The sequence below is a fragment of the Buteo buteo genome, chromosome 11 (genome assembly GCF_964188355.1).
Source record: "Buteo buteo chromosome 11, bButBut1.hap1.1, whole genome shotgun sequence".
Taxonomy (NCBI): Eukaryota; Metazoa; Chordata; class Aves; order Accipitriformes; family Accipitridae; genus Buteo; species Buteo buteo.
In genome coordinates, this window is record NC_134181.1 from 10,815,118 (window position 1) to 10,839,352 (window position 24,235).

The following is a 24,235-nucleotide window of genomic DNA, read 5'->3' on the forward strand; positions in this document are numbered from 1 at the left end:
AAGGACTTCTTTCTCTGCTATATCTTGTTTGTTTCCTATATCTGGCTCCTAGGCTGCTCCAGCTACCCAAACCATGTTCCTGACCATGCGGCCACCTCACAGCAGCGTTATGCAGCTCCACAGATCCTATGGGGCACTAGGCATCTGTTCCCCCCTTCTTTCATCTCCCCTCTGTATCTCTGGAAGAATTTAAGATTGTTCATAGCTAATAATGTCCTACAGCAACAAACTGGCCATCCCTTCTTTCTGAATGACTTTATTGGAAGAAATAGGGTGGGATTCCTACATCTTTCTGCCCAAATTCTGTTGTCAGTCAGAACCTGGGAGGTGGACTGTTAGTACAACTGCTGTTTTGGTAAACGGGAATTCCTGCTAAGCATCTGTCCCTCTTCCATTGTTTTAGCTAACATGTTTTGTGAGGGGAATATAATCTCAAAATAGTCTTGATAGATTTTCATCGCATGTAAATTCCCCTGAGGTCCTGTTCCACTCCCTTTAAAAGGAGATAAACAGGCAGCGTTGTATGTATATGCACAGAATATATGCTTATGTTGTAAGTGTATGCAGAGAAATGCAGTGAAACTGACTTCTTATGCATAGTGCTAAGAATAGTCACAGTGCTAAAAATAAATCACAGTGGAAAATGTCAAAAGATTTTATTCTGCTTAGGAGTGAGTGCGCTGATACTCTGTCTCATCACAGAGACGTCCTGATGTGAGATTACCACTGCTAAAGAGACAGTGCTAAGGCTGTCCAAGCACTAGCTTCATAGACTCTAGCTCTAGGTTTTATACACTCTAGCTTCATTGAAAACTCACCGGGGGCTAAGTAAAAAACCAAACTGACCCTGTTTTAAATGCAGACTTCTAAACATTTCTACCATACATGCTTGAGGCAAGATGTAATTGTGAGCTCTTATGCAATTATGGGCCTATAAATGTGGTATTTGCCTCTATTTTTCAGCTATTGAAATCAAGAAAGGTAGCAGTGCATTAGAGTATAAAGAGGCAAATGTCATCATACAGCAGGATTTTTTTTTATTGATCCCTGACTTATGCATTATTCACCGACTGAGGGTAAGCTGCAACATGTTCTCTCAAAATGAAATGCCAAACAGGATTCAAGAATTCCACTTGCCAGGTATGTAGCACTATCTCCAGAATGCATGAGTTTAGTCTAGAGTGTTTCCACATTTGCAGACCATATAGGCCATGCTTGTAGATCCATACAAGGTATCAACACGCAGGGCTATAGGGATCTAAAATCGCATTTGTTTGTTGTAAGTAAGATTGGCAGAGTTTGCAGAAAGCTGTTTGCACTGGTAATATTTTCAGAATGGACACTTCTCTGGGACTGTGGATGGGATATGGGCTGAGACATTTTGCACACTGGGTACTTGAGAGAGAAGTAGTGAGTAGAACAAAGATTGAAGAGTAGGGCTTGGAAGATAGAACAGTAAATGAAGGAGAAAAATAAAGGGAAAACAAACAGGAAAGGACAGAGTTTAGTAAAATCAGTAAAGATCAGGAGATAGAATATAAATTGTTTATGGAGGTAAAGTTTGTTACAGCAAAAGGAGAGAGCAGCAAGTAGAGTACACAGCATTTGGCTTTGTAGTAAAGGACTCCTGTAGTTTGCGGGTCACAAGTGACTTGAGGCATGCATGCCAATCAGGATGGAAGCCGAGTCACAAGCAGGGATTCTTGTAGTTCCACCTTGCATGGAAACAGTTTTCCCATGCCAGGAACCAAAGCAGTCCAAAATAAGTGGAGACAGTGAGAGAATTTGCAACAGTATTCAAACAGGCAAAACTGAATGTGTACACCTGAAGCTACCTGCCAATAGTTTGCTCTCAAAGCAGTCCAGTTTAAAGTTGACCGGGATTTATCTACAAGGGCTGTAAATCACAACTGTGCAGATACACTTACAAAGATTTGGAGTAAAGTACACAAGGATATCTGTAGTACACAGGACTATTAGGTGCATAATACATGTGCTGAACCAATTTAACAACTGGGTCTTCATAGCCCAGTTAGCTGAAAACAAAGGTGCAAGCAGTAAATTCATCTATAGAAATGCCATGTCTGACAACTGAGAATTCTCATGACATAAAATCGCAAAACAGCCTTTCTGCGGCAAGAGCTACTGAGTCTTGCACCCCACCCCCCCAAAAAAGAAAAAAAGACAGAGCCCAAAGCTTACATAAAACTAACCTCTTAGTTTAAATGCCAACCTCTTAGTTAACATGGGCAGAAAATGTCTTTTATTTCTATTCAGCTATCTCTTCCCTCTTTTTCATATCATGCTCCAATGATATATGTGAGTTCACGCAGAAGTCCATAAACCCTCCTGATTTTTCAGAGGCATTAAATGTATAGTTAGCAATCAAATCCTTTAATATTGTTCCCATACTACAAAAGCTGTGAAATCATCTGTCTAGTGTTGCAGAACTCATGTATTGTGTTAGATACCAAACAAACATCCCTGAACATGCAGGACTGAGTGGCAGGTGGAGCTAAGATTTTTCTAGTATTGTTTTTGTCAAAAAATATCCTTTTGTGAGAATAAAAATCCCTCAAATTTACTTCAGCAAAAGCACATTTTTCCTGAGTAGTGTTTTGGAATTTGCTTCTTGTGGCTATATTGTGTATTCCTTACATTGAGATATTAATACTAAAATGAAGTAAACAGATGTAATAAGGTAAAAGTGTAGTTCCCTTCCTGATCTCTTCACTGTGTAGTGTGAGGAAATCCTAACTTCGTTGAGAAAGACGGTAGTGTTAGAGCAGCAGGACGAATCTCTTGGTGCAATGGAAGGCTGTTTTCAAAGCACTTTAAAGCACATCATAGTTGACGCCTGAGGTTTTGTGCATAAGATTTATAAGGAGCACTAAGGAGCCAGTAAGAAACTTGTGGGTCCACTCTGCAAGGCAGGAGGTCTCCGTGTCCCCATGTACAGCTGAGCCCCTTGGGAGAGGTGGCTTACAGGCAGGGCAGTTGCTCCGGCTGCCCACAGCGGGGCTGGCTCAGCTTGAGTATTGCTTTTCCTAATCAGCGTTTCCCTTGTGTAACAGTTATACTTAACAGAGTACATAAGGCAACACACTGCGGAGGTAAATATGTGACTAGCTTGCAAAATGGCAACGGGAAAGGACACATCGCTGCTGTTCTTGATTCTCACCGTTGGGGTCACAGCGCTTACAGCTACTGGTAAGCTTCAGAAGAGTTTTTCCCTATTGCCTTCTTCAAGGAAATAGAGCACATACGCAGCTTGCTCACCTAGGGGAACCCCAGCTTTACCGGAGGAGCTGGGCACCCAGCCTTGCTGCATAGAAATTAAGTCTGAATAGCAATAGTTCTTAATTTCTTTTTCTGACCTGTTTTCAGTCATTTGTCTTATTTGCCTTTTTCACAAATAGTGAATCAAATTCCTGTCCCAAAATCTTGTCTGCTGAGGCAGAGCAGACCACTGTACCACATTCGTAATCTGGTATTGAGAACTTTCACACCGATCTTAACATGAATTTTACCTAATTGTTAACAGTATTTGTATATGCCAGACTATTTTCAGGTATGTTAGAAGCTTTTTCTTTTGGCTGTGTCCATACTGTCAAAGGTCTGGAAAATACTTTGTGCGTTCACGGTTCTTTTCTTAAAAAGGTAATGCCTTTTCTTAATGAGAGCAATCTATTGGACTTTTAACTAACAACCTGGATCAAAAAGGATTAAGAACTATGTGCAATTGTGTGTATAGTAAGATGATACATATGATATACCTGAGGGAGATTATACATACAAACCAATCAAAATGAAGGCTGAAATAATGTCTGCTATACTGATTATAGTTTGTTGAAGCCTTATGTATGAAATTGTTTAAGCAAACAAAAGGTGTATATTTAAGTAGCTAAAGCTCTTAGAAATCTGGCAATTACTTACGAGTAGACCAATTATGTGATTTTGTGCTCACATCCCCCAGGACAAAAAGCAGAGCAACCAGAAGTGCTGACCAAATATGGGAGAGTCCAAGGGTACCAATTCAAAGTAGATGCAGCTGAGAGGAGTGTAAATGTCTTTTTGGGACTTCCTTTTGCTAAGCCTCCAGTTGGACCACTGAGGTTTTCTGAACCCCAGCCACCTGAGCCATGGAAAGGTGTCAGAGATGCCACTTCCTACCCACCAATGTAAGACAGTGACAAAACCATTGATCTTTTTAATAATTTTATATTATATGCAATTTTGGGACACTGATGTACAGGGCAATCAAAAGCCACAAAGATGAATTCCTTGGTGCCATCTCATTACCACCTGCAACTGTTGCAATGAATGCATTCCTGAAGACACCTTTATAAGCTGCTCTTTTTATTAAAAACTGCTATCTAATGGGCATCAGTGATGAACTAATATGGACCAGCACTTTGCCAATAATGTTCTGGTTTGGGAGCATTTGGCCATTACTTAGCAATGTTTAGAAACTGTGAGCTTTGGAGCAGAGAGAGAAAGAAGCTGAGGAAATGTTGGAATATATTAGAAGAAAAAATTACTGAGTCACATGCTTAACAGGACACATAAGAAATGCAGACCAATTCTAGTCTGTATTGTAAATGTCTTATTCCATTTGTACTGCTGCCCTTGTTTAGTGCCTCAAGCCTAATACCTACCATTACAATATAAAAAGCTACTGAAGATGTAAAATAATTCATTTGCATTTTCATTGAAGTAATTTATAGCCATATGTATTTGCAGGTATATTTCTGTAATGTTCTGAAACACGTAAAATTATATCTGCATGTCACTGTGTACTGCTGTAGACTGTGGCTCCTTTTTACAGATCTCCCTAATGCTGGGTCAAAGGAAGAAAATATACTACAAGTGATGTTTTCTGTTGTCAACAATCTAGAAATGTACTAGAGATTGGTTTCTGGTTTGCACTTTGTTGTGGAAGTACAAAAAAGCTACACTTCATAGCTTTGAGGTTTTAATTATTTCTGTTGCTTGTTAGTTTTTCATTTATTCAGGTGTCTACAGGATAAAGTACAAGGACAGGTTTTTTCGGACTTTATTACTAATAGAAAAGAAAAAGTTCTTCTCCAAGTGTCTGAAAATTGCTTATACCTAAATGTGTATACACCCGTTTCTACAGAAAAACAGGAGAAGCTGCCTGTAAGCAAAACCATTATAAAACCTCTAGCAAAATTATTTTACAACAAACCTAAAACCTGTGCTATATGCAGAGTTATAGGTGCAGTTTTGTAATGATGATCAAGTTGCATGCTTTGCCCCAGTAAATATATGCTGAGGTTTAAGGGAGACACAAAATCCTATTTTACAAATAAAATTTTATTGACATTTTAGCTAAGTAATGTTTGATTTCCTCTAAATAATCTGTGAAAAGTCACAGGGCACTGGTATAGTGTAAGTATTTAATAAAATTGGTGCCATTTTTTAAGACTGCAGGCCTCATATTCAAAACACTTCTACCATTTGTGAAATATAATCTGAAAGAGTCAGGAGTGAAACAGCACAAAATATTATATTTTGGTTTATATTTAGTTTTTATCACTGGGAGCTCTTATCTGTGCTGAGTTGTTTCTGGTTTTGTCTTTCCAGGTCTTTGTATGGATCCATGGAGGTGGGTTAGTTTCTGGAGCAGCTTCATCATATGATGGTTCAGCATTAGCGGCCTTTGACAATGTGGTGTTTGTAACAATTCAGTACAGATTAGGTATTGTTGGATATTTTAGGTAAGATATTTTGTCTCAATTTTTGCTAAGTGATTTCCAAAATTATGTGTGCAAAGCCTTTGTGAAGAGATGTGCACAATACTTGCTTATGCAAAAAACCTATACATTTCTTAATTACATATGCAACAGTTGGGAACAATTTACAAGTCCCAAGTCAGCTTCCAAGTCGTTCTTGTTCAATTGCTACTCTAATCTCAACACTTTCTGAGCCATTTATTTTTCAGTTGTGTAGAGAAGCTCTGTATAGAGCATGGCAGCTGATTTCTAACACCGCAGATTGTATTTTTCTCTGCCTTTTTTCTTGCATTGAGCATTTAAACAAATCTATTCTTTCTCTGCAGCACTGGTGATAAGCATGCCCGAGGTAACTGGGGGTATTTAGATCAAGTAGCAGCCCTTCAGTGGATTCAGGAAAATATCATACATTTTGGAGGAGATCCAGGATCCGTCACTATCGCTGGAGAATCTGCAGGAGGACTCAGTGTTTCTGCTCTTGTAAGTTCACAGTAATACTGAATTTTAATTACTTAGGGAAAAAAACCACCGTCCACGTTCATTTTTAGTACCTGCATGAAAAGTCAGTGAGGGAAAAGGGATGGTTTTATAATAAATGACATTTTACCTTGGTCTATAATACAACAATACAATACAACAATACAGCTTCTAATTGATAAAAGTGTTCTTTTCATACCCAAATCTTGTAGTTTGGACCCAAAATATTATTCCTTATCTACTAAATTAAATTCTAGGTGGTATTTTGCAGTGCCAAAACCCCCAAATTTATCCTTGTGAGAAAAGTCCTCGAAGAGGGTGTATTGCCCTTTTCCTGTTTGCTTTGACAGTCACTTGTGCAAAGTAACCAAGTCAAATAGTCATGATAGCTGAACTAGACATGCATTTTGTGACCCAGAGATTATGTAAGATTTTTATATCAACATTGAGCACATTGGCTAAGAGGTTCTTCTCCAGTCACTCACAATTTGGTACAGATCACACAGTGAAACCAAGGATCAGTGATGCATGTGATAAAAATTCGTTTCCTAAGCTCCTGCCCTCTGGCCAATAGTTCTTTATTCCCCTTCGGCAGCACAGCCAGATTATTTTGGACACAGTTATATTCGAACCATATCTGGCTTGCAGTGTCATTCCATGAAGTCTTGGAAGCAAGGTGCTATGGGAGGGGGAAAGGCAGGCATGGACTCCTTATCCCTCATAGTGTTGCCAAAGCCCTTTGCATAGCTGAACTACAATCAGAGGCTACAGAATAACAGTCTTATGACATTTGTTTTCAAAATGTTTTAAATGGCAATTCCTGGTAGGAAATTCTAAGTCAGTGGTTAGAACATAATGCTTGTCCTTCCCTTTTTACAGGTCTTGTCTCCCCTGGTGAAGGGCTTGTTCCATAAGGCCATTTCAGAGAGTGGTACTGCAGTCAGGGTTTTGTTCACTGACCAGCCTGAGGAGGAAGCACAAGTGGGTATTTTGTGGTATTTTAAATTATTTTTCCAGATAGTTTTGCATATCTTAAACTGTTTATTCCAAAATGTAAAACCAGAATTTTTTTTCTTGTGAAACTACAACCACAGTCATTAAAGACAGGATTTCTGTGTGCAAATAATACATGTTTAATGATGCCTTGCTTTTCGAATACCCAAATATCCACATATGCGTGAGTGAAAGCAAAAGACTAAGGAAGCGAAGAGAGAAGGCCAGGAAGAACTGTGAAATGTAAAGGAATACTATAACGTGTACCGTCCTCAAGAAAAGTTGAGCTATAATTTTTGGCTGGAAAATGGCACCAGATTCTGAATATTCTTCCTCTCCTACTTGATGCCTGTTGTGTGTATATAAACAAGACTTTTTTCAATTTGTTTATATTTGGAAAGAAGAGCTGACTTCAACGAAATTATTTTTTTGTTCAACTACAAGAAACAACTTCCAGGAACCTAATTTAATAATCTGGGATATAAAAGAGGCAACATTATAATGAGCTCTGTCTCTCTAATGACAGCTGTTACTCGACCCAAAAAGACATCAAGAATGGTATGTGCTCTTTGTTACCATCTACATGGTTGTATTCTGACTGTGCATCACTCTTAACTCCTTTATGTCATCCTGTCTTCTCAGCGCAACATATTATTTACCAGAGTTACTATCTCGGTCTATTTCTGTATCAAAATATTTTGGAGGCATATGTTTTGTCCTTCTGCTCAGCCCACAGTGCAAAGGGTCACGAAGGCTTTCTATTCTCTACCTCTGCAGCTGGAACATGGCTGGCTTCAATGATCCCTGTGCAGAAGTTTAGACTCCTCCCTGCTGGAGACTCAGGCTCGGTTGCACTTAGAGCCTTCTATGGGAAGTATATGAAAAAGTGTTTGTTTGTTTTTATTGATTGCAGAGTATTGCTACTGCCTCTGGCTGTGAGAAAACCAGTTCAGCTGCAATAGTTGAATGCTCAAGAGAAAAAACAGAAGAAGAGATAGTACAGATAACACAAAAAATGGTAGGTGAAATGGTACTTCTTGCATTTAAATGACATTTCAAATTTTATCATAACGGAGTATGCTATTTGTGTGTTGTAATATTAGGAGAACTTGAAGTGAATGTAACATCTGACTTTCTTGGCCTTTTCAGGATTTGATGACACTGCAGCTATGCTATACTTCACCTGAAAAATGCAAACAGGTTACTTCCCTTTCATTCTGCATGAACTTTGAGCTACTTGTGTTTTGCTGTCATGCTCTACCAGGGGAAGGAAAAGAGTGTAGGAAATGTCACAGTTTCTCCTGGAGAACCTGAAAATTAATTAATGTAATATATTACGTCCTACTTAAAATTTCTTATCACAATGCTGGATTCCATGTTTCTTTGCAGTTTCAACGCAGAAGTTGGTTTTTCCCTCACTGCTCTACATGTCCCATAACAGGATTGAACTAACTAAGAAGAGATGTAAATTGGACATCATCACCTATGTTTCACAACATTAAAAATACAATGCTAATCTTCACAGAATCTTCTGCTTAGTGCAGAAAATCTGTCAAGAGAAAATTTAGAGATGGCTGGAATACTATTACTTCTTATATCTTCACTTGGAACTTAATTTGTTTTGCTTTGGAACTACAGTAAAAATCTGAAAATTTTTTCTAGAAGCAAAATTCATGTATTAATGAAGATTTCTTTTTTTTTCCCTCCAGCATTCCCTGTTCATCAGTGCATCTGCAGATGGTGTATTTTTTCCGAAGAGTCCCAGGCAATTACTATCTAAAAAAGTGATCAATGCAGTCCCATATATAATAGGAGTAAATAACTGTGAATTTGGATGGGTACTTCCTACGGTAAGAGACTTACAATGTTGTTATTTATATATCATTTTGTTAATGTAAGATTTTCTAATAAATATGATTCTCTGTATCATGCAGACAATGAAATTTCCTGCTTACACAGATGGTCTGGATGAAGATGTTGCACGTCAAGTTTTACAGAGCTCCCTAGCAGTATCACTTAAGGTAAGAGGCCATTTTCAGAACAGCCCAGTGCTGCTTCTTCACTGGTCTGGTTCTGTGTTTGTACTCCTGGAGAGGTATATTTTAGAGGCAAACTTTGTTCAGTTTGACAGCTTCCTACCATGGGGCAGTAATGGGCAGCAGATGGGGTGTATTCCTGTTGCCACTAGTGTTTGAAAATGCACTCTAAATTTCTACCCTAAATGCCCCTCTTTTTAAAAAGGAGTTCTGTGGAAATCCAGGACCGATTCAGGTACCTAAATATAGGTGTCTTGTGACATTTGAGATACCCTAGGTTATCCAAGTCATGCATAGTACTGGCATGTATGACACAAGACCTATAGAACACACCCTTCTGAAGCAGAAACTGGAGGCTAGAAAGGATAAACCTGAGATGTTTAAAACGGCACTGAGAGACCTATGTTCAGGTTTCTTGAGGTTTTGCTTCCCTGTAATTTACCAACCTCTTAGCTTTCACATTCCTTTGTGCTCTCCTGAAACTACTAAATATAGAAAAATGCAGATTAATAGGTAAGAATTAAGAACTTTATAAATATGGCCAGTACTTGCAATGGATCATTCAGTGTCACAGACATCCATCATGAACTTGGAAAGGCAGAGCCCAGGCTTGTTCTGAAAGGGAGTAAATTATGGTCATCTACAACAATAAATGAATTTTACGAAATCCAACAGGATTTCTTTTCTCTTATGAGGGTTATTTCCACAGAAGGGAGAACAGACTACCATAGCTATTTATCAGCATCACTGACTGACATTTATCTAAAGATGCTTGATCTTTAGATCCTGAAAACCTCCTTTCCCTGAGAACATCTATATCCAGTAGCTCCGTAACTCCCAATTCTGAGCTCTGAGCCACACTCTAACACAGTTGAGGATTTTCTCTGAAAGAAGGTAATGTCTGGGGTTTAGCCAGGGACATGCAGATGGCACACTCAATTAGTGCTGATATGCTTTATAATATTAATCATCATTATAAGAAGTATTTTTATTGTTCATTTCAGGGTATTACTTCTGAAGTTGTTGATCAAATATACAATGAATACATAGGGAACGCAGAAAACGGTGCTCAGGTGCGAGATGGCCTTCTCCATGCAATAGGAGACTCTTTCTTTGTTCTTTCAGCCATTGAAGTGGCAAGATACCATAGAGGTAAGTCTCTAATTCAGCATCTATTAGAAGAAATGTAGAATTCCATCCTGGGGTGTGTTTGTGGACAGTATGCATCGTACTTCATTATCCAAAGAACTGATAGCGTTTTCATTTTATCAAAATAGTTTGTAATGAAAATTTATGATCTTTGGTGGCAGGTATTTTCAGCCCTCAAACTAACACTCTTCTGTATATTTTCCACTAGATGCTGGCAACCCAGTCTACTTTTATGAATTTCAACATCGGCCAAGTTCAGCGGCAGGTGTTGTGCCAGAGTTTGTAAAAGCAGATTATGGAGATGAGATTGCCTTTGTCTTTGGAAAGCCATTCTTAGCCGGTGATGTATCCATGCTTACTAAAGTATTCCTTTTAAAACATTATTATTCATTTTACTTACTGGAGGGCTTTAGAATAGACTTTCTCCCTTAGAAACACTGTGTCGTGGTTTAACCCCAGCCAGCAACTAAGCACCACGCAGCCGCTCACTCACTCCCCCCCATCCAGTGGGATGGGGGAGAAAATCGGGAAAAGAAGTAAAACTCCTAGGTTGAGATAAGAACAGTTTAATAGAACAGAAAAGAAGAAACTAATAATGATAATGATAACACTAATAAAATGACAACAGTAGTAATAAAAGGATTGAAATGTACAAATGATGCGCAGGGCAATTGCTCACCACCCGCCGACCGACACCCAGCCAGTCCCCCAGCGGCGATTCCCTGCCCCCACTTCCCAGTTCCCAAACTAGATGGGACGTCACATGGTATGGAATACACCGTTGGCCAGTTTGGGTCAGGTGCCCTGGCTGGGCATGAGAAGCTGAAAAATCCTTGACTATAGTCTAAACACTACTGAGCAACAACTGAAAACATCAGTGTTATCAACATTTTTCACATACTGAACTCAAAACATAGCACTGTACCAGCTACTAGGAAGACAGTTAACTCTATCCCAGCTGCAACCAGGACACACTGGAATCAACATAAACATTTTCTGCCTTTATTAGTAGTTACTTTTCATGAAATCACTTGTCTGCAGCTCTCTCCAAGAGCTCTGCTCTGGTAAAAGTGCCATAGCTCAGAGTAGCAAGTAGAACTGATTACAGTCTATTGGAATTGATATAGCTACTACTTTTTTGATTATTAGTTTTTAATGTTGCCATTTCATCTCTCACTTTGTAGGGTATGCTACAGAAGAAGAAAATAAACTTAGCAGAACTGTTATGAGATATTGGACTAACTTTGCTAGAAATGGGTGAGAATCATAATGCTAATCACAGCTCAAGTTTTGTCTGTGCTGCCTGAAACATACTTACTTGCCTAAAGCAATACTTATATGGTGGTTCCTACAAATTTGGCATAATTTAAGCGAAATATTAAAGCAAATTATTTCTATTCTTAATGATTGCAAGAAAAACCTTTTAAATGAACCTGCAGACCAAAAAAAGAAAAAAAAAAATCCAAGAGCTCCAACTCCATCTGCAATGGAGTTTTAGATTCAAAAGTAATGGCAATTATTAAACTTTTGCTATTCCACTGATGAGCATTTTGATTAAAAAAATCCAACTATTCAGGTACTAGGATCACATAATCTGAGCTCGTGTTAGTTTTCTGAAATGCTCTCAACCTGAGCAGTCAGAGCACAATTGCTAAGCAAATGGAAAGCTAATTTTTCGTTATATTATTTCCAGAAATCCCAACGGAGAAGGCTTGGTCCATTGGCCTCAGTATGATCTGGATGAAGGATACCTGGAAATAGACCTAATGCAAAAGGCATCAAAGAAATTGAAAGAACACAAAACGGAGTTTTGGACACAGCTCACAAAACAAATGATGAATGAAAGGAGAGAACACACAGATTTATAAGAGTTGTGGAGGGTACAGTTTGCTTTTAAAATCTGAAGTCAAACAAAATTAGTTTGTCAGGATGCAGAATTCAATAATAATCACCTTCTAACTCACTATTGTGTAACCTGCTGTCATGATCACAGTGAAAGGAGAGAATCAAGGGAAATTTGGAATGTTTGTGGGACTAAAAATCACTATTTAATGAAGCAAGCAGAAAAAACCCACAATCTTTCAGGCTTGAAAAGACCATGGTGTCTACTCAGTGGATAGCAAAACTGAATAATGCTCCTGTGAGAAGGGGGAGTGAGGGGGAAACTGTCAAATATATTGAAATCTGTAAGAAATTATCTATACAGAATGTATCATAAGTGTCAGACTATGTTATATGCTTATTCCCCTCTTCTTTCAGAAGTGAATGGTCAGTTGTCATTCTTACAGCCTCTTTCCACTTTCTTTAATTGGAAATAGCTTGTAGGGAGCAGAGCAGCCATCAAAAAACATCTGTGAGATGGGCTTGACATCTCACAAATGAGAACGGAAAATCTCTACTTGTTTTCTTGTTTTGTAAACTGTTATAAATAAATGTTGCTTTTGATTTTTTGCAACTTCCTTTTCTTTCACCTAACTGATACAGGCTAACTCCAACAGGTTAAATCACACCCGAGAAGCCAGAAATGTGCCCAGTTTCTTTCTTCAACCTAAAGGGTTTCAGATATGAATTTTCCAGCTTTCTTTGCAGAAGCTGAGTCTCAAGGCTCTAGGGTTTTCACAGGTTATTCTGTGGTATGATTATCTATTCTTCAACCCTTCCTGGCACAGAATTCACAATTCACTGTCTGGAGGGAGGAAGCCTTGCTGGCAGGACAGACACCCACTGAGACAGAGGGGAGAGCAAAGTATGATGTTGTTTGCTGCATGTTGTTAGCTCAACGTTGTCCGTGGGCCCACAAAGGGAAGACCTGCTGATGTGCACCCCCAGCCTTCCTCTTTTCAAGGGCACCAGCAGCTGTGACCACATTTTTGGCAATATCTGGAATGCGTCAGGACACACAAGTAGTGGAGTGGCTTTTTTGCAAAGTTACATGACAAGCAAGATACGCTTGCTAGGCACAAAGGAACACACAATGTAAGCATCCAAGAATCTGTAAGAACTGTACTCATAACAATAAACAAACAGGAATAAATTAGCTGTAACTACTCCCTTAACTGGTGTCAAGCTCACCCTCCCATCTCCCACAGCATCCCACAGTCTATGGCTGCTCTTCCCAGGAGGGGCTGTCACAGTGACACATTGGCAGCCCAAGTTCCTGCCTGCAGGTGTTGATTTCTTGAGGATGTCTTCTTCTTCCTCCTCACCTCCGGGTTCACTTGGGCTTGCCTTTACAAATTGGTGGACATTGAGCTGTGTGATCTATACTGAGCTTCTGCCTGGCTATCCCCTTTTGTGCATTTTTTCCATAACTTGCAAAAACCACTAGTTGTTACCATTACTTGCCAAAAGCCATCATTAAGTAACAGCTAATTGTAGCAACAGTGTTCAGCCATACTGCTAGTTCTGTCACACATTTCATAATGCAGCATATGGGGCACACTGGGCATTTTATTCCTTCCCCTGTTTTGATCTGAAGTAGCCTTTAAGTCCGTTATTGGTTTGTTTGTTGAATCAGTGTTTCTGTCCTAGTAGGTTCACAAAAATCATTAACTTAAACAGGATAGAAAAAATCCCATGTGTTTGTGAATGCAAAATCATAGCTACAACTTCTGTGGAAAAGTGTGGCCCCTTATTTTATTAGGCACATATGATAACAAAGTACTTTCCAACTGTGTGAGAAGGAGCATTCTGTCCATCTGTCTACTTAAAAACCTCAAATACAAAGAATGGTATGCTTTCAAACGGTTGAGAAAGGAATAATACTGGGGCCACAATATATAAGTTACTTTAAGCAGCAGATTCCTACATTATGCTCCAAACCGCATTTTATTTTATATTTTTAATATTAATGGTCACTTGGTATAGATACCCAGTTCAGCTCAAGGTAACAGTACATATACATTAAATAAAATGTATGCACTGTGCACCTATATTTGAAGAAAATCTTAGCAGTATATTTAGATGATAATATTCAGCATGAACTGCTGCTGTTCTATTTTTCACATTCTGTCAATAGAACACTTAATCTTTCTTAAAAATGTATTAATTATACATAATTTCTATAATTGCCTTTCTAAGTCGATGACCAAGTATGTTTGTTAGGTGCCATTCCTGCTTCTCAGGTCATCTCTCCTCTGCCAAGGGTTTTGTTCCATAGGGCTATCTCAGAGAGTGGAGTTGTAGCCAGAACTCTGATAACTGACCATCCTGAAAGACAAGCTAAAGTAAGTAATTTTAAAATGTATATTGTTCCACATTTTAGTACTTTCATAGTATTCAGTATTATTACTAGCTTTTTAATATTGTAGCTTTCCACACATTGATGCTTTCTGTGAAAAAAATCCATTTGCACACCCATTTATGATACTGCTTTGCTCAAACTTGCAAATACTTAGTATTGTGCATGCTGCTGCAACTTATCTATGTCACAGCTTTTACACGAAACGTGCCTCCAGTCTTCAGCTGTGATGGAAGGAATTGGGAGTTCTGCAAAATCACTTAGCATTCCCAGCACAGTGTAGCTGATGACTGTTCACTGTGACTCAGTTGCTGAAGAAAGTACTGTCCACGGAGGAGTAAGTAGCACAGTTAATATAAGAAAACTGTCAGTCTTTTGTTACACTGATAGCAGAGAATTGCAGCCACGCTGGCTGTGAAAAACCTGATTCAGCTACAGTGGTTCAGTGCTTAAGAGAAAAAATGGCAAAAGAGATGCTAAATGTAACTCTAAAAACAGTAGCTAGTGCTGTACTTTGTCTTATAAGATGGAATAAATCCTTCTCTAAGACTAAGATAACTTGAGGAAAAACCATTGTATGACACTTGCTTGGCTGTTGGAGGACTTCACAACAGTGCACTTGAACAATAATACTGCACCTGAAGAATCAGAACAGGAACATTCTCTACCACCCTGCATTTCAGGGTAGAAGTGCATCCATCACAGGAATGTAAACAATAAATTCTTTTTTTCCCCCCTGGGAATGCTTCTGAACAAGGCAGGCTCACAAATACCAAACAGGAAAGTTAATATTGCAAAAATGGAACTGGCCAGCTTTGCACAGTCCATCGTGTCACTTTTGTCATCAGCAACGCAATTCCCAGCAGCTGGCTGATTTTTTAATACAGTGTGCAAGACGGAAGGACTGCATATTGGAGGAAGTAATACAGCATTTATCAAACCTTTCTAGGAAGTAGTACAGTCATTGAAAAAGCTCTCCTTTTTGAAAAACTGGCCTTTTGTTAGTAGCTGTTTTATCTGTTGCCATAACCAATCTTTCCGTATCACTGTGCTGGCTTGTTGGTTCTTTTGCAATCTTACCACATAAGCTTATTTTGACCCTGTTACTCATCCAACCCTAAGAAGATGGAGTTACAAACTGGTTAACAAGTCATCCTCTGTCTTGAGCATTCAGCATTAAATTCTTGTGCAGTACTAAAATTATGTAACAGAACCTCAGAACAAGGCCTAAAACTCAGTTACCTTTGACACTATGTATTATATTATAACTAAAAATAGGTCACTTGGGTGATTTCTTTCAGTCAATACTAAGAAAGCTGAATTATCTTTCCGAGCAAAACCAGTATGTAAGTAACAAAGTGGTGCTTTTTTCTCTAGCATCCTCTCTTTATTGATGCAGTTGTGGACAGTATATTTTTCCCTAAAAACCCATCACTGCTACTAGCTGAAAAAAGGATCAATGCAGTCCCGTACATAATAGGAGTAGCAAACCATGAATTTGGATTTCTGCTTCCAACTGTAAAATGCATATAACGCCTTTTATTTATACGTTGATTTATTAACTATTCAGGAGCACAGGAGCTCACAGAAAACATTTTTACTCTGCAGGTGCTGAAATACCCTCCTTTTGCAAAAGGATTGGACAAAAATGTAGCATTCAAGCATTAAAGAGCACAGAGTCTTTCACAGTAAGAGGCAATTTTAATGTGCCAATTGACTTCTATCTGAGGGTTGGTACCTCAGATCTGCACTATCCCTGCTTTTTTTCCCCCTTCATTTTCTTGGATACAGACACTGCAGCAGAATTCCCCCATGTCCTGTGCTGTCCTTGAACTAAGTGCCAGGTGTAGGGAGGGCACTAGGTTGTGGCTCAGGCTTTGCAGAGGCTCCATCCATTCAGGGTCCCTGAGGCTGGTTCCCAAGCTCCAGGAGACGCTCCACGGATCTGAGGAGAACAACCTGTCTCAGAAGGGAACAGAGCAAGCTGGAGATAACTCTGTGAAAATAAGATTATTGAAATTCTGTTTTCTTTATGCAAGTGATTTCCACACAAGGAAAATGGCAGGCATCGCTGACGGGTAGTACCTGAGCAGATGTCAGTGTAATTCCCCTTTGAGCTCCTGCAAACCTCTTGCTTCCAAGTGGAGCTGTAACAAGTAACACGGAAGCACCAGCTCCAAGTTTTGATTACTTGTCTGTGAGACAATCCAGTGTACTTTTGTGAATGTCAGCATCAACCAAGTTCAACTAAAAGTTCAAAACCAAACTTTGTAAAAGCAGGTCATGCAGATGATGTTGGCTCTGCACTTGGAAAGCCCTTCTTGGCAGGTATCTGACTGGGGTCTGCTGCAGAATTTGTTTACTCGTCATTTGCGTTTGAGCACTGTTAAGCTAAAAACATTTCTCGTAAAGCAAGGAATTCCAGTATTCTTGCAGAGCACTGGCCTCGTGCTCTTCCGAGACGCTCTTTACCTGGAGTCAGTTCTGGGACGCGACGCCCCTGTCACCCTGGAGCGGCTTCCCACAGCCGTGTCCGCATGGAGAGGCACCGAGAGCGACCCAGGACCCAGCCTCCCGCGGGCCACGCTGCAGACGACGGATTTAAACGCAGCGCAACAGCCTCGAGGGGCCGGACCGGAGCGCCTTTGGTCGGAAGGGGTCAGTTTTCGAACGCCTGCCTAAACACCGTGCCAAGCCCTCATGATCTCCGTTCTTACTGACCGCAGACGAGACCGCCGCGCCCGCTCAAGCAGGCGGCCGCTCAGCACCCTGCGGCGGGGAACGGGTGCCCCGGTCCCATCCCGGGGCCCGGCCCCCTCCCCGCCGCCTCAGGGGCGCCGCGCCGCGGGGCGGGCTGCGTCCCGCCGGCCCCCGCGAGCATGCGCACTGGCGCGCCGCCACCAGCGGGCCGTGCCGGGGCGCGGTGTGTCCGCTGGCGGCTGCCGTAGCCGGGCGGGCAGGGCGGCGCTGCGATGGCGGCCGGGCCGCCCGTGCTGCTGGGGCTCCGCGACGCCGCTATGGTGGGGCCGTGCCGAGGAGGCGGGCGGGCCCCCGCCTGGGCCACCAGCAAGCTGGGCGGCTCCGCGGTAGGGCCGGGCCGGGGGGGGGGGAGGAGGAGGAGGAGGAGGATGGCGGCGGAGGGGCCGCGCCCTGAGGGGGCCGGCGGACGCCCGCGGAGCGTCTCCAGCCGTGCCCGCGCTGTTCGTCTTTCAGGACTGGGTGCCCGGCGTGCGGCCGGGCTCTCCCTGCTGCGGGGTGTGCGGGAGGGCGCTGGCGCACCTGGTGCAGGTGTACTGCCCGCTGGAGGCGTCCCCCTTCCACCGCGTCGCCAACGTCTTCGCGTGTGCCCAGAAGGGGTGCTGGGGAGCGCCCCGCAGGTGAGGACGCGGCTCTGCCTTCTGCTGCTGAACGGGCACAGCTCGGCGGCGACTGACAAGTGCCCCGTCGGCTCGAACGTTGTGTTCTTACGTGTCTGGTGTTGTGTTTTTTTCCTTGACGCGGCACGTTCAAGCTGGAAGGTGCTGCGCTCCCAGTATCTGCAAGCAGAAGGAAAGGAGACAGGCGATGACAGCCTAAAACAGGTACCGCTAGAAAACTGCCTTCTTGGGTCCTGTCCTTTGTTTCCGCGTGCCGTGTGAAGCGCCGTATCGAGGAGGTTTTAAAATAAAAATGCAGCTGAGCTGGGCGAGTTTCGCACCTTGCATACACTTGTTTAAGTAACCATAACCTTTCTGAAGAAGCTGCGCTCTATGCTAGTTTCGCGTCACGTATGTGGTCACGTGGAGAAGTCGTGGTCGTGGAATTTTTGACACCGTGAGTACTATGCGTTATTTACTGGAAGATTAACTTCTTGTCTGTGATCCGTGTTAGGCTTGTTTTAAAGCGCAGATTGCAGTCCACCTGTACGGTCAAAACTGATATGTAATACTTTAATTACTTGAGCTACCTAAATGTTACTTTTCAACTTTAAATGATTGGGCTATACTGTTTAGGTTTGGATCTTTAAGATGTTTTCTTTATTTTCTAATTTAAATAGATTTTTTTAAAATTTAACCATCAGTTTTAATTAATCTGACTCGATTATCGTTAATGTGCTTTGGGTATTTTTGCCGATGGAGGAAAACTACATGTTGGCTTGAGAAGATTGAAAGAGAAGGATGGCTATCAAACTAGTGATGACAGGGAGAAAGTTTATTCAGCCAGTGCATTTGCAATATGAAATTTTGGTCTGTGGTAAATGAGCTTGTACTCTGATAAAAAGATGGTATTTTCGTTGTTGTTGTTGTTATTTTCCTCCATATTCTGCCCTTTGAGCTTACCTGTGGTGCAGTAACTGTACTTCAGATAAACGTACCCAAACTAGCTGTCAGTGGTCATGCCAGCAGCCGAGGTATGGCAGCAGTATGTACAAAGGCCATTCAAAAAGGCAGTGAATTCTTGTTCCGTTTCTCCAGTGTGAGATACGTTTTGCCATAAGTGTGGTGCTGTGAAAAGTAAATGTGGGTATGCTGGTAAGTACCACCGTGAGGAGAATAGGTGAAGTAACACTAAGTATTAGGCTAAGGTTTTAGTTTTCGTATCTGTTATGAAGCTGTATTTGAAGTGCATTAGGGTGGCTGATATTAACAATGTTCTTTTTCCTTTTTTTGTGTTGTGGTTTTGTTTTGTTTTTTTCCTCAGAAACAAGGATCAAACTTTGCTGCAGAGGATTGGTGTGATGAAGCAGATGACTGGGGAGTCTGTGATGGAGCAGAATCTCCTGCACGTGCCTCCCTTCAGCTGCTTGGCTTAAATGAAGCTGTGAGCAGCTCCTTGTCCAGAGAGGTGGAGTGTGCATCCCAGTTCCAACAGCTTTGCTTGTCTGAAGCTACTGATGGGTCAGATTCCCTGAATACACATCCTCCAGTCAGTGGGGGAATAGTAATGGCAACATCTAGTTCAGCTCCTGTGTTCCAGCCCTTTTATATTAGTGTTGTGGATGAGGAAGACTACACTGGTTTCCTTGATACAGATCATGCAGATAAGCTATTGAGGGAGTATCAGCAGAGGGAGGGTGTCGATTTGGAACAGTTGATGTCAGAAAGGTGAGAACAGGTCTGGATTTCATGCTGAAACTGAAAGGATTATGCAGTTTCCTGTATGCTGATTGATGATCTAAATCTGACTGGTTTTTGTTCGTAACTGGGTCCTTCAGGAATCATTGATGTGTAGTACTTTGGTGGAAGAACATAACAATGCACCCAGTTCTGTCAAATTTTGAGTTATTCAGAGGTGCATCTATTTCTGAGTGACTGAGCAGTTGGAATGTCCTTGGGCTCCAGATAGAGCAGTGGACTGTCAGTCTCTGAAACCAAAACAGTGTGGTTTAAACAATATTTTATGCTAAATGGTATGAGTTTATATTGTAACATTTGTCTCTTTTTTGTTGGTTTTTTTTTTCTCTTTACAAGGCTAAAGCTTTTCTTATATTCCAGTTGCATTTTTAAGAGTTTAATTACATAGGGATTTTGACTAGAGGCTGGGCTGATGGTAAGACTCCATAAGGTTTTGTAGAAGGTTGTCTGAAAAACAATTTTTGAACATAGTTGCGGAAAATATTTTCAGTATTAATTTAAGTGAGCACTTATATCCAGACCATTTCTCTTTTGATTATATTAACATGTACGGTGACTTTTCCTGGATTGTGGGCAACATTGAATTTTTTGATAACTAAAGCTACTGTCAGTTGCAGAAACTGCATAGAATGCTTTTTAGCGTAGTGGTGTTCCTGTTGAGTTTTGTTGATCTTTATAGAATCGTAGAACTTTCATTACATTTAATTCAAAATTTAAAAAGACAACATCGTAATTTAAAAACAAGCAAAACTTCTGAGAATTTACTAAAGGAATGGGTTTTTTTAAGGAATAAGCAGGTATCTGGTGGATTTGAATCTCTTATGGTAGTTTGAAACACCGTTAGTAATTGTAAACCGCCAGAAACCAAAGAACTAGAAGCAAAATGTTCACTTGCAACATCTAACAGGAATTGCCTCTTAATTTAACATGTATAGGGCTTTTTTGTATACTTAGTATAATTTAATGTGAATGTGTAGTAACCATTGCTTATTTAAAGCAAGCATATCGTACTGAAAACCTTATTGGAAATCTTGTTTCTTTTCTTGTTTTCTTACAGTTTTGCAGGAGAAGGTGGTAATGAAAAATATGAGAAGAGTGAAGTCAAAAGCAGGGACCACACATTCCATAAATTTATGAAAAGAATATCAGTGTGTCATGAACAGATTCTAAGGTATGTTGATCATCTGGTTGTAACAGGGAGATCCAGAGCAGAGACATGGATTGTTAGTACATCAAAATAAACCATTTTATTGGAAATAGATGTATATTTTTGTTTCTTAATAAAAAAAATTGCTAAGAGGGCTGTTACCATGCCTGCGTGGTTATTCTTCAGTCCCTGGTTGGGCTTTTTTATATAAAATGTAAGTTGATGAGAAGCAAAGCAGGATCAGAGACCCCAGATCTGGCTATGGGAGACTTTGTTCAACATAAGACCTGATGAGAACAGTCCCAGACTGTCTTTGAAGACTCGCTGAAATCCAGACATAGAGGTTTTAAAGAGGCAGTTTTGAGGTGGACGTATAATACACAGTGGTGTGCTGTTGTGATAGATTTCCAAGGCTATCTGCTCCTCTGAAATTTTGTAACCTTACTTTAATTGCTTATATCTCAGTCTTTGAGATGTCACTGAAGTAAGTCGTCACTCGTTCTAAAGCCTGAGTTCTGCAGCTTATTGTGATTACCCCTCGGGACCCTGCAGTCTTCGGTTCTTGTAAATCTGTTGCTTTTCCTAGAACAAAAGCAGAATGAACCTCAGAGCAGCTACTTTCCTGAAAGAGGAGTTAATTCTGAATGAAAGCATAACAAAGAGTTGAAATGATAAATTATTCATAGTATCAGATAGTACACATGAATTTCAGGGTTCATACCATGTGTTAGTTTTTAACTTTGTTCCAGAGAGTCCAATGCAGCCTAACTGGTCAAGCTGTCTCAGTGTAGTGACAGGACCCTTGTTTATCAAGTTTCCAGAACCAGGTGGAAATAGCTGGTACCTTTTTGATGAGGAGGTGAAGTTTGAGGGGCTGGTTACACAGATAAGAAATGTAAGAAACTTTCATTAATTATCTATCAAAGATTGTACAGAAAATATACTAGTGCAGAGTGCAAGTAACATTTTCAGACAACTTTTTTTCACTGGATCTGTCGCACTGCAGTATTATGCTCTTCAGTTCTTCTAAAACATCACCTCTGGTGATCCCTATGACTATCACCAGTTACAATCTTTATATAGGCCTCCCTTTCCCCTTCATGGGTATTGTGAGTATGCCTGTCAGACCCCCAGTTCTCCTGGGCTGCCAGATCTCTGTTGGGCTTTCAGCACAGCACAGAATCCCCTGCTTGGCATTCAGTGGAAACTGTCTTTGATCTTGTTTCCTGTTAGTTGTGGAGCTGCGGTAGCTTTTACAAATAAAGCACCAGTTCTGTGGCATAACTACAGTGATTTTGAGACCTATTCTATGTTGAGAATCTTTAACTGCCACTGGTTAGGATTCCATTTTTCAGGAAAGTGTAGTTCGCTTAATTAAATGAGTCCGGTACAGCTTATTTTGGAAGTGTCAATTTAAAGCATTTGTCTCCTTTAGATCCAGCTCTTTCCTTAAGACTTCCCAAGCGTTGACCTTCCAAGTATTTCCCCATCGCATCTTTATTCTTTGTTTAATGACTCATGTGAAACTTTGGCAATGATTCTGGCTCATAACAATGTTTTTTACTTCAAGCAAGTTCAGAGGTTTCAAAGAATCCTAAACACTGTTGCCAACATGTATGTTTTCCTGTGAAATTTAGATACAAAAAATGAATACTTTTTTCCTGTCTTCTCTTAGATACTCTTGGGGTGGCCAGCCTTTATTCATAACGTGTCCTCCAGCCAACATTGACAAAGGTATTCCAGCCTGCAGTAACTGTGGAAGCAACAGAATATTTGAATTTCAACTCATGCCAGCGCTGGTCAGCATGCTCCAGAGTGATTCAGGTGTTGACCTTTGACTTAGCTGAATGAATATTAGAAACAGTCACCTTCGTGGTAAAGTGTAGTGAACTGCAATTTGGGTTGTTTCTTGCTAACCACATGCACTGATGTGCCTGACTACAGTGATCGTCTTACTTAGAATCCACTCTGTTTCCATTATAGTTTTCACTAAACAAAAGATAAAACTCTGGTTTATGGAGACTCTATGATTGCAACTTCATTTGCTCATAATAACAGCAATATAGATAATTCCATGACCTTGGGAGTAATTTGTCTTTATTGCCTCTTAATGAGGCTTTGGAAAATAATAAATACTGTCAGTAAGATTGCAGACACTTAAAAAGCAATTTGAAAATTGAGTCAGCTTGCTTTAGAATCTTTAAAATTAGAAAATGCTATGTATGTAGGAGATTGAATATGAAAAATATTCTCTGAATTGGCAAAGATTGAAGTATAGCAATAAGCAATAGCCCCGATTATGTCATTTTTCATACCTTTACATTACATACCTTTATTGCTTTGTTTTTAGATCTGTCAGTGGAATTTGGAACTGTTATAGTTTACACATGTGAGAGAAGCTGTTGGCCAGCAAATCATCAAACCCCTCTTGAAGAATTTATTTTTGTACAAGAAGACCCAGATCAGAGATTATTTAAATAATAAATTGTATTTCTCCACATAGATGGAAAGTCTGTTGGGTTTTTTTACTACAGGTGAAAGCGTGTAATTATGCAACAGAATTTTCCTCAGATGTGGTGAAAAATGAAACTCATTAGATGACATTGTCCTTATTTCCAAGAATAACTGATTGAAGTATATATTATCATGCCTCTAAAATGCGGCAGCAGAAAACTTGCATACTTTGGTTACGCACAGAAGTTTACGCGGAGATTGTTTCATGGTTCTAGTTACACTTAACATTTGGAGAGGACAGTAGAGGAGAAAGGTTGTCTTATTGCAGTCTGTTATACTGTTAGCATTCATCAGCCGAACAGGGTCCAGTTTTTAGAAACTATTAGCAGTGAAGAACTTAATGTAGGCTCGATTTTTAAAAAACAGATCTGTTTTGTTTTAACCACAGATTGGAAATTCAGTGGGCAGTGGCTGTCACTACAGTCTTGCTATGATTAAGCTTTTCTATATGTTTTTCCAGTGAAGGATAAGTTACATTTTCATGGCCAGGTGAGCTCTGACAGTCACATTGCTTTGGATGGGGAAAAGCTGGGAGTTTTTGTTAGTGCTTTTGTTCTCACAGGTACAGAATGGTGGGGTAGGTACGGCACCTGCCCTTGTTAGCGCAGTCTAGCGCTCGCAGGCTCATCGTGCTCCTTTAGTTAAAACAGTCTAGTTCTTCTGTGGAGTTCCCTGTTGGTTTAGGCCAAATTGCAGTATTTCAATTGACTTAATGGAGGAGTAATTCAAGTAAGTGTCCTTAAAGGTTTTTGTACAGGTTTAATGCTGCAGTGTAAATTAATGCACTAAAAATGTGGGTTTAAAAAAAA

General features: G+C 40.4%; 2 protein-coding genes across 3 annotated transcripts; both read left to right on the plus strand.

The window, feature by feature from the left end:
* Nucleotides 1-3,107: 3,107 nt before the first annotated feature.
* On the plus strand, nucleotides 3,108-12,943 carry LOC142036249 (fatty acyl-CoA hydrolase precursor, medium chain-like). Its single transcript, XM_075039374.1, has 14 exons — nucleotides 3,108-3,210; nucleotides 3,977-4,181; nucleotides 5,016-5,160; nucleotides 5,608-5,741; nucleotides 6,083-6,236; nucleotides 7,113-7,214; nucleotides 8,140-8,244; nucleotides 8,376-8,426; nucleotides 8,936-9,076; nucleotides 9,161-9,247; nucleotides 10,267-10,414; nucleotides 10,620-10,751; nucleotides 11,596-11,668; nucleotides 12,105-12,943. The coding sequence occupies exons 1-14, from the start codon at nucleotides 3,138-3,140 to the stop codon at nucleotides 12,277-12,279; spliced, it is 1,725 nt and encodes a 574-aa protein (XP_074895475.1). The 5' UTR covers nucleotides 3,108-3,137; the 3' UTR covers nucleotides 12,280-12,943.
* Nucleotides 12,944-17,545: 4,602 nt separating this feature from the next.
* On the plus strand, nucleotides 17,546-23,451 carry PDCD2L (programmed cell death 2 like). 2 transcript variants are annotated; one of them, XM_075040034.1, is made up of 7 exons: nucleotides 17,546-17,737; nucleotides 17,865-18,028; nucleotides 18,163-18,232; nucleotides 19,332-19,528; nucleotides 20,823-20,936; nucleotides 22,588-22,736; nucleotides 23,263-23,451. In XM_075040034.1, exons 1-7 carry the CDS (start codon nucleotides 17,624-17,626, stop codon nucleotides 23,391-23,393), a joined length of 939 nt encoding a protein of 312 aa, XP_074896135.1. In that variant the 5' UTR covers nucleotides 17,546-17,623; the 3' UTR covers nucleotides 23,394-23,451. The 2 variants fall into 2 exon arrangements, with proteins under 2 accessions (XP_074896135.1, XP_074896134.1); XM_075040033.1 differs by having other exon boundaries at nucleotides 17,551-17,737; nucleotides 19,332-19,735; nucleotides 23,263-23,446.
* The last annotated feature ends 784 nt before the right edge of the window (nucleotides 23,452-24,235 follow it).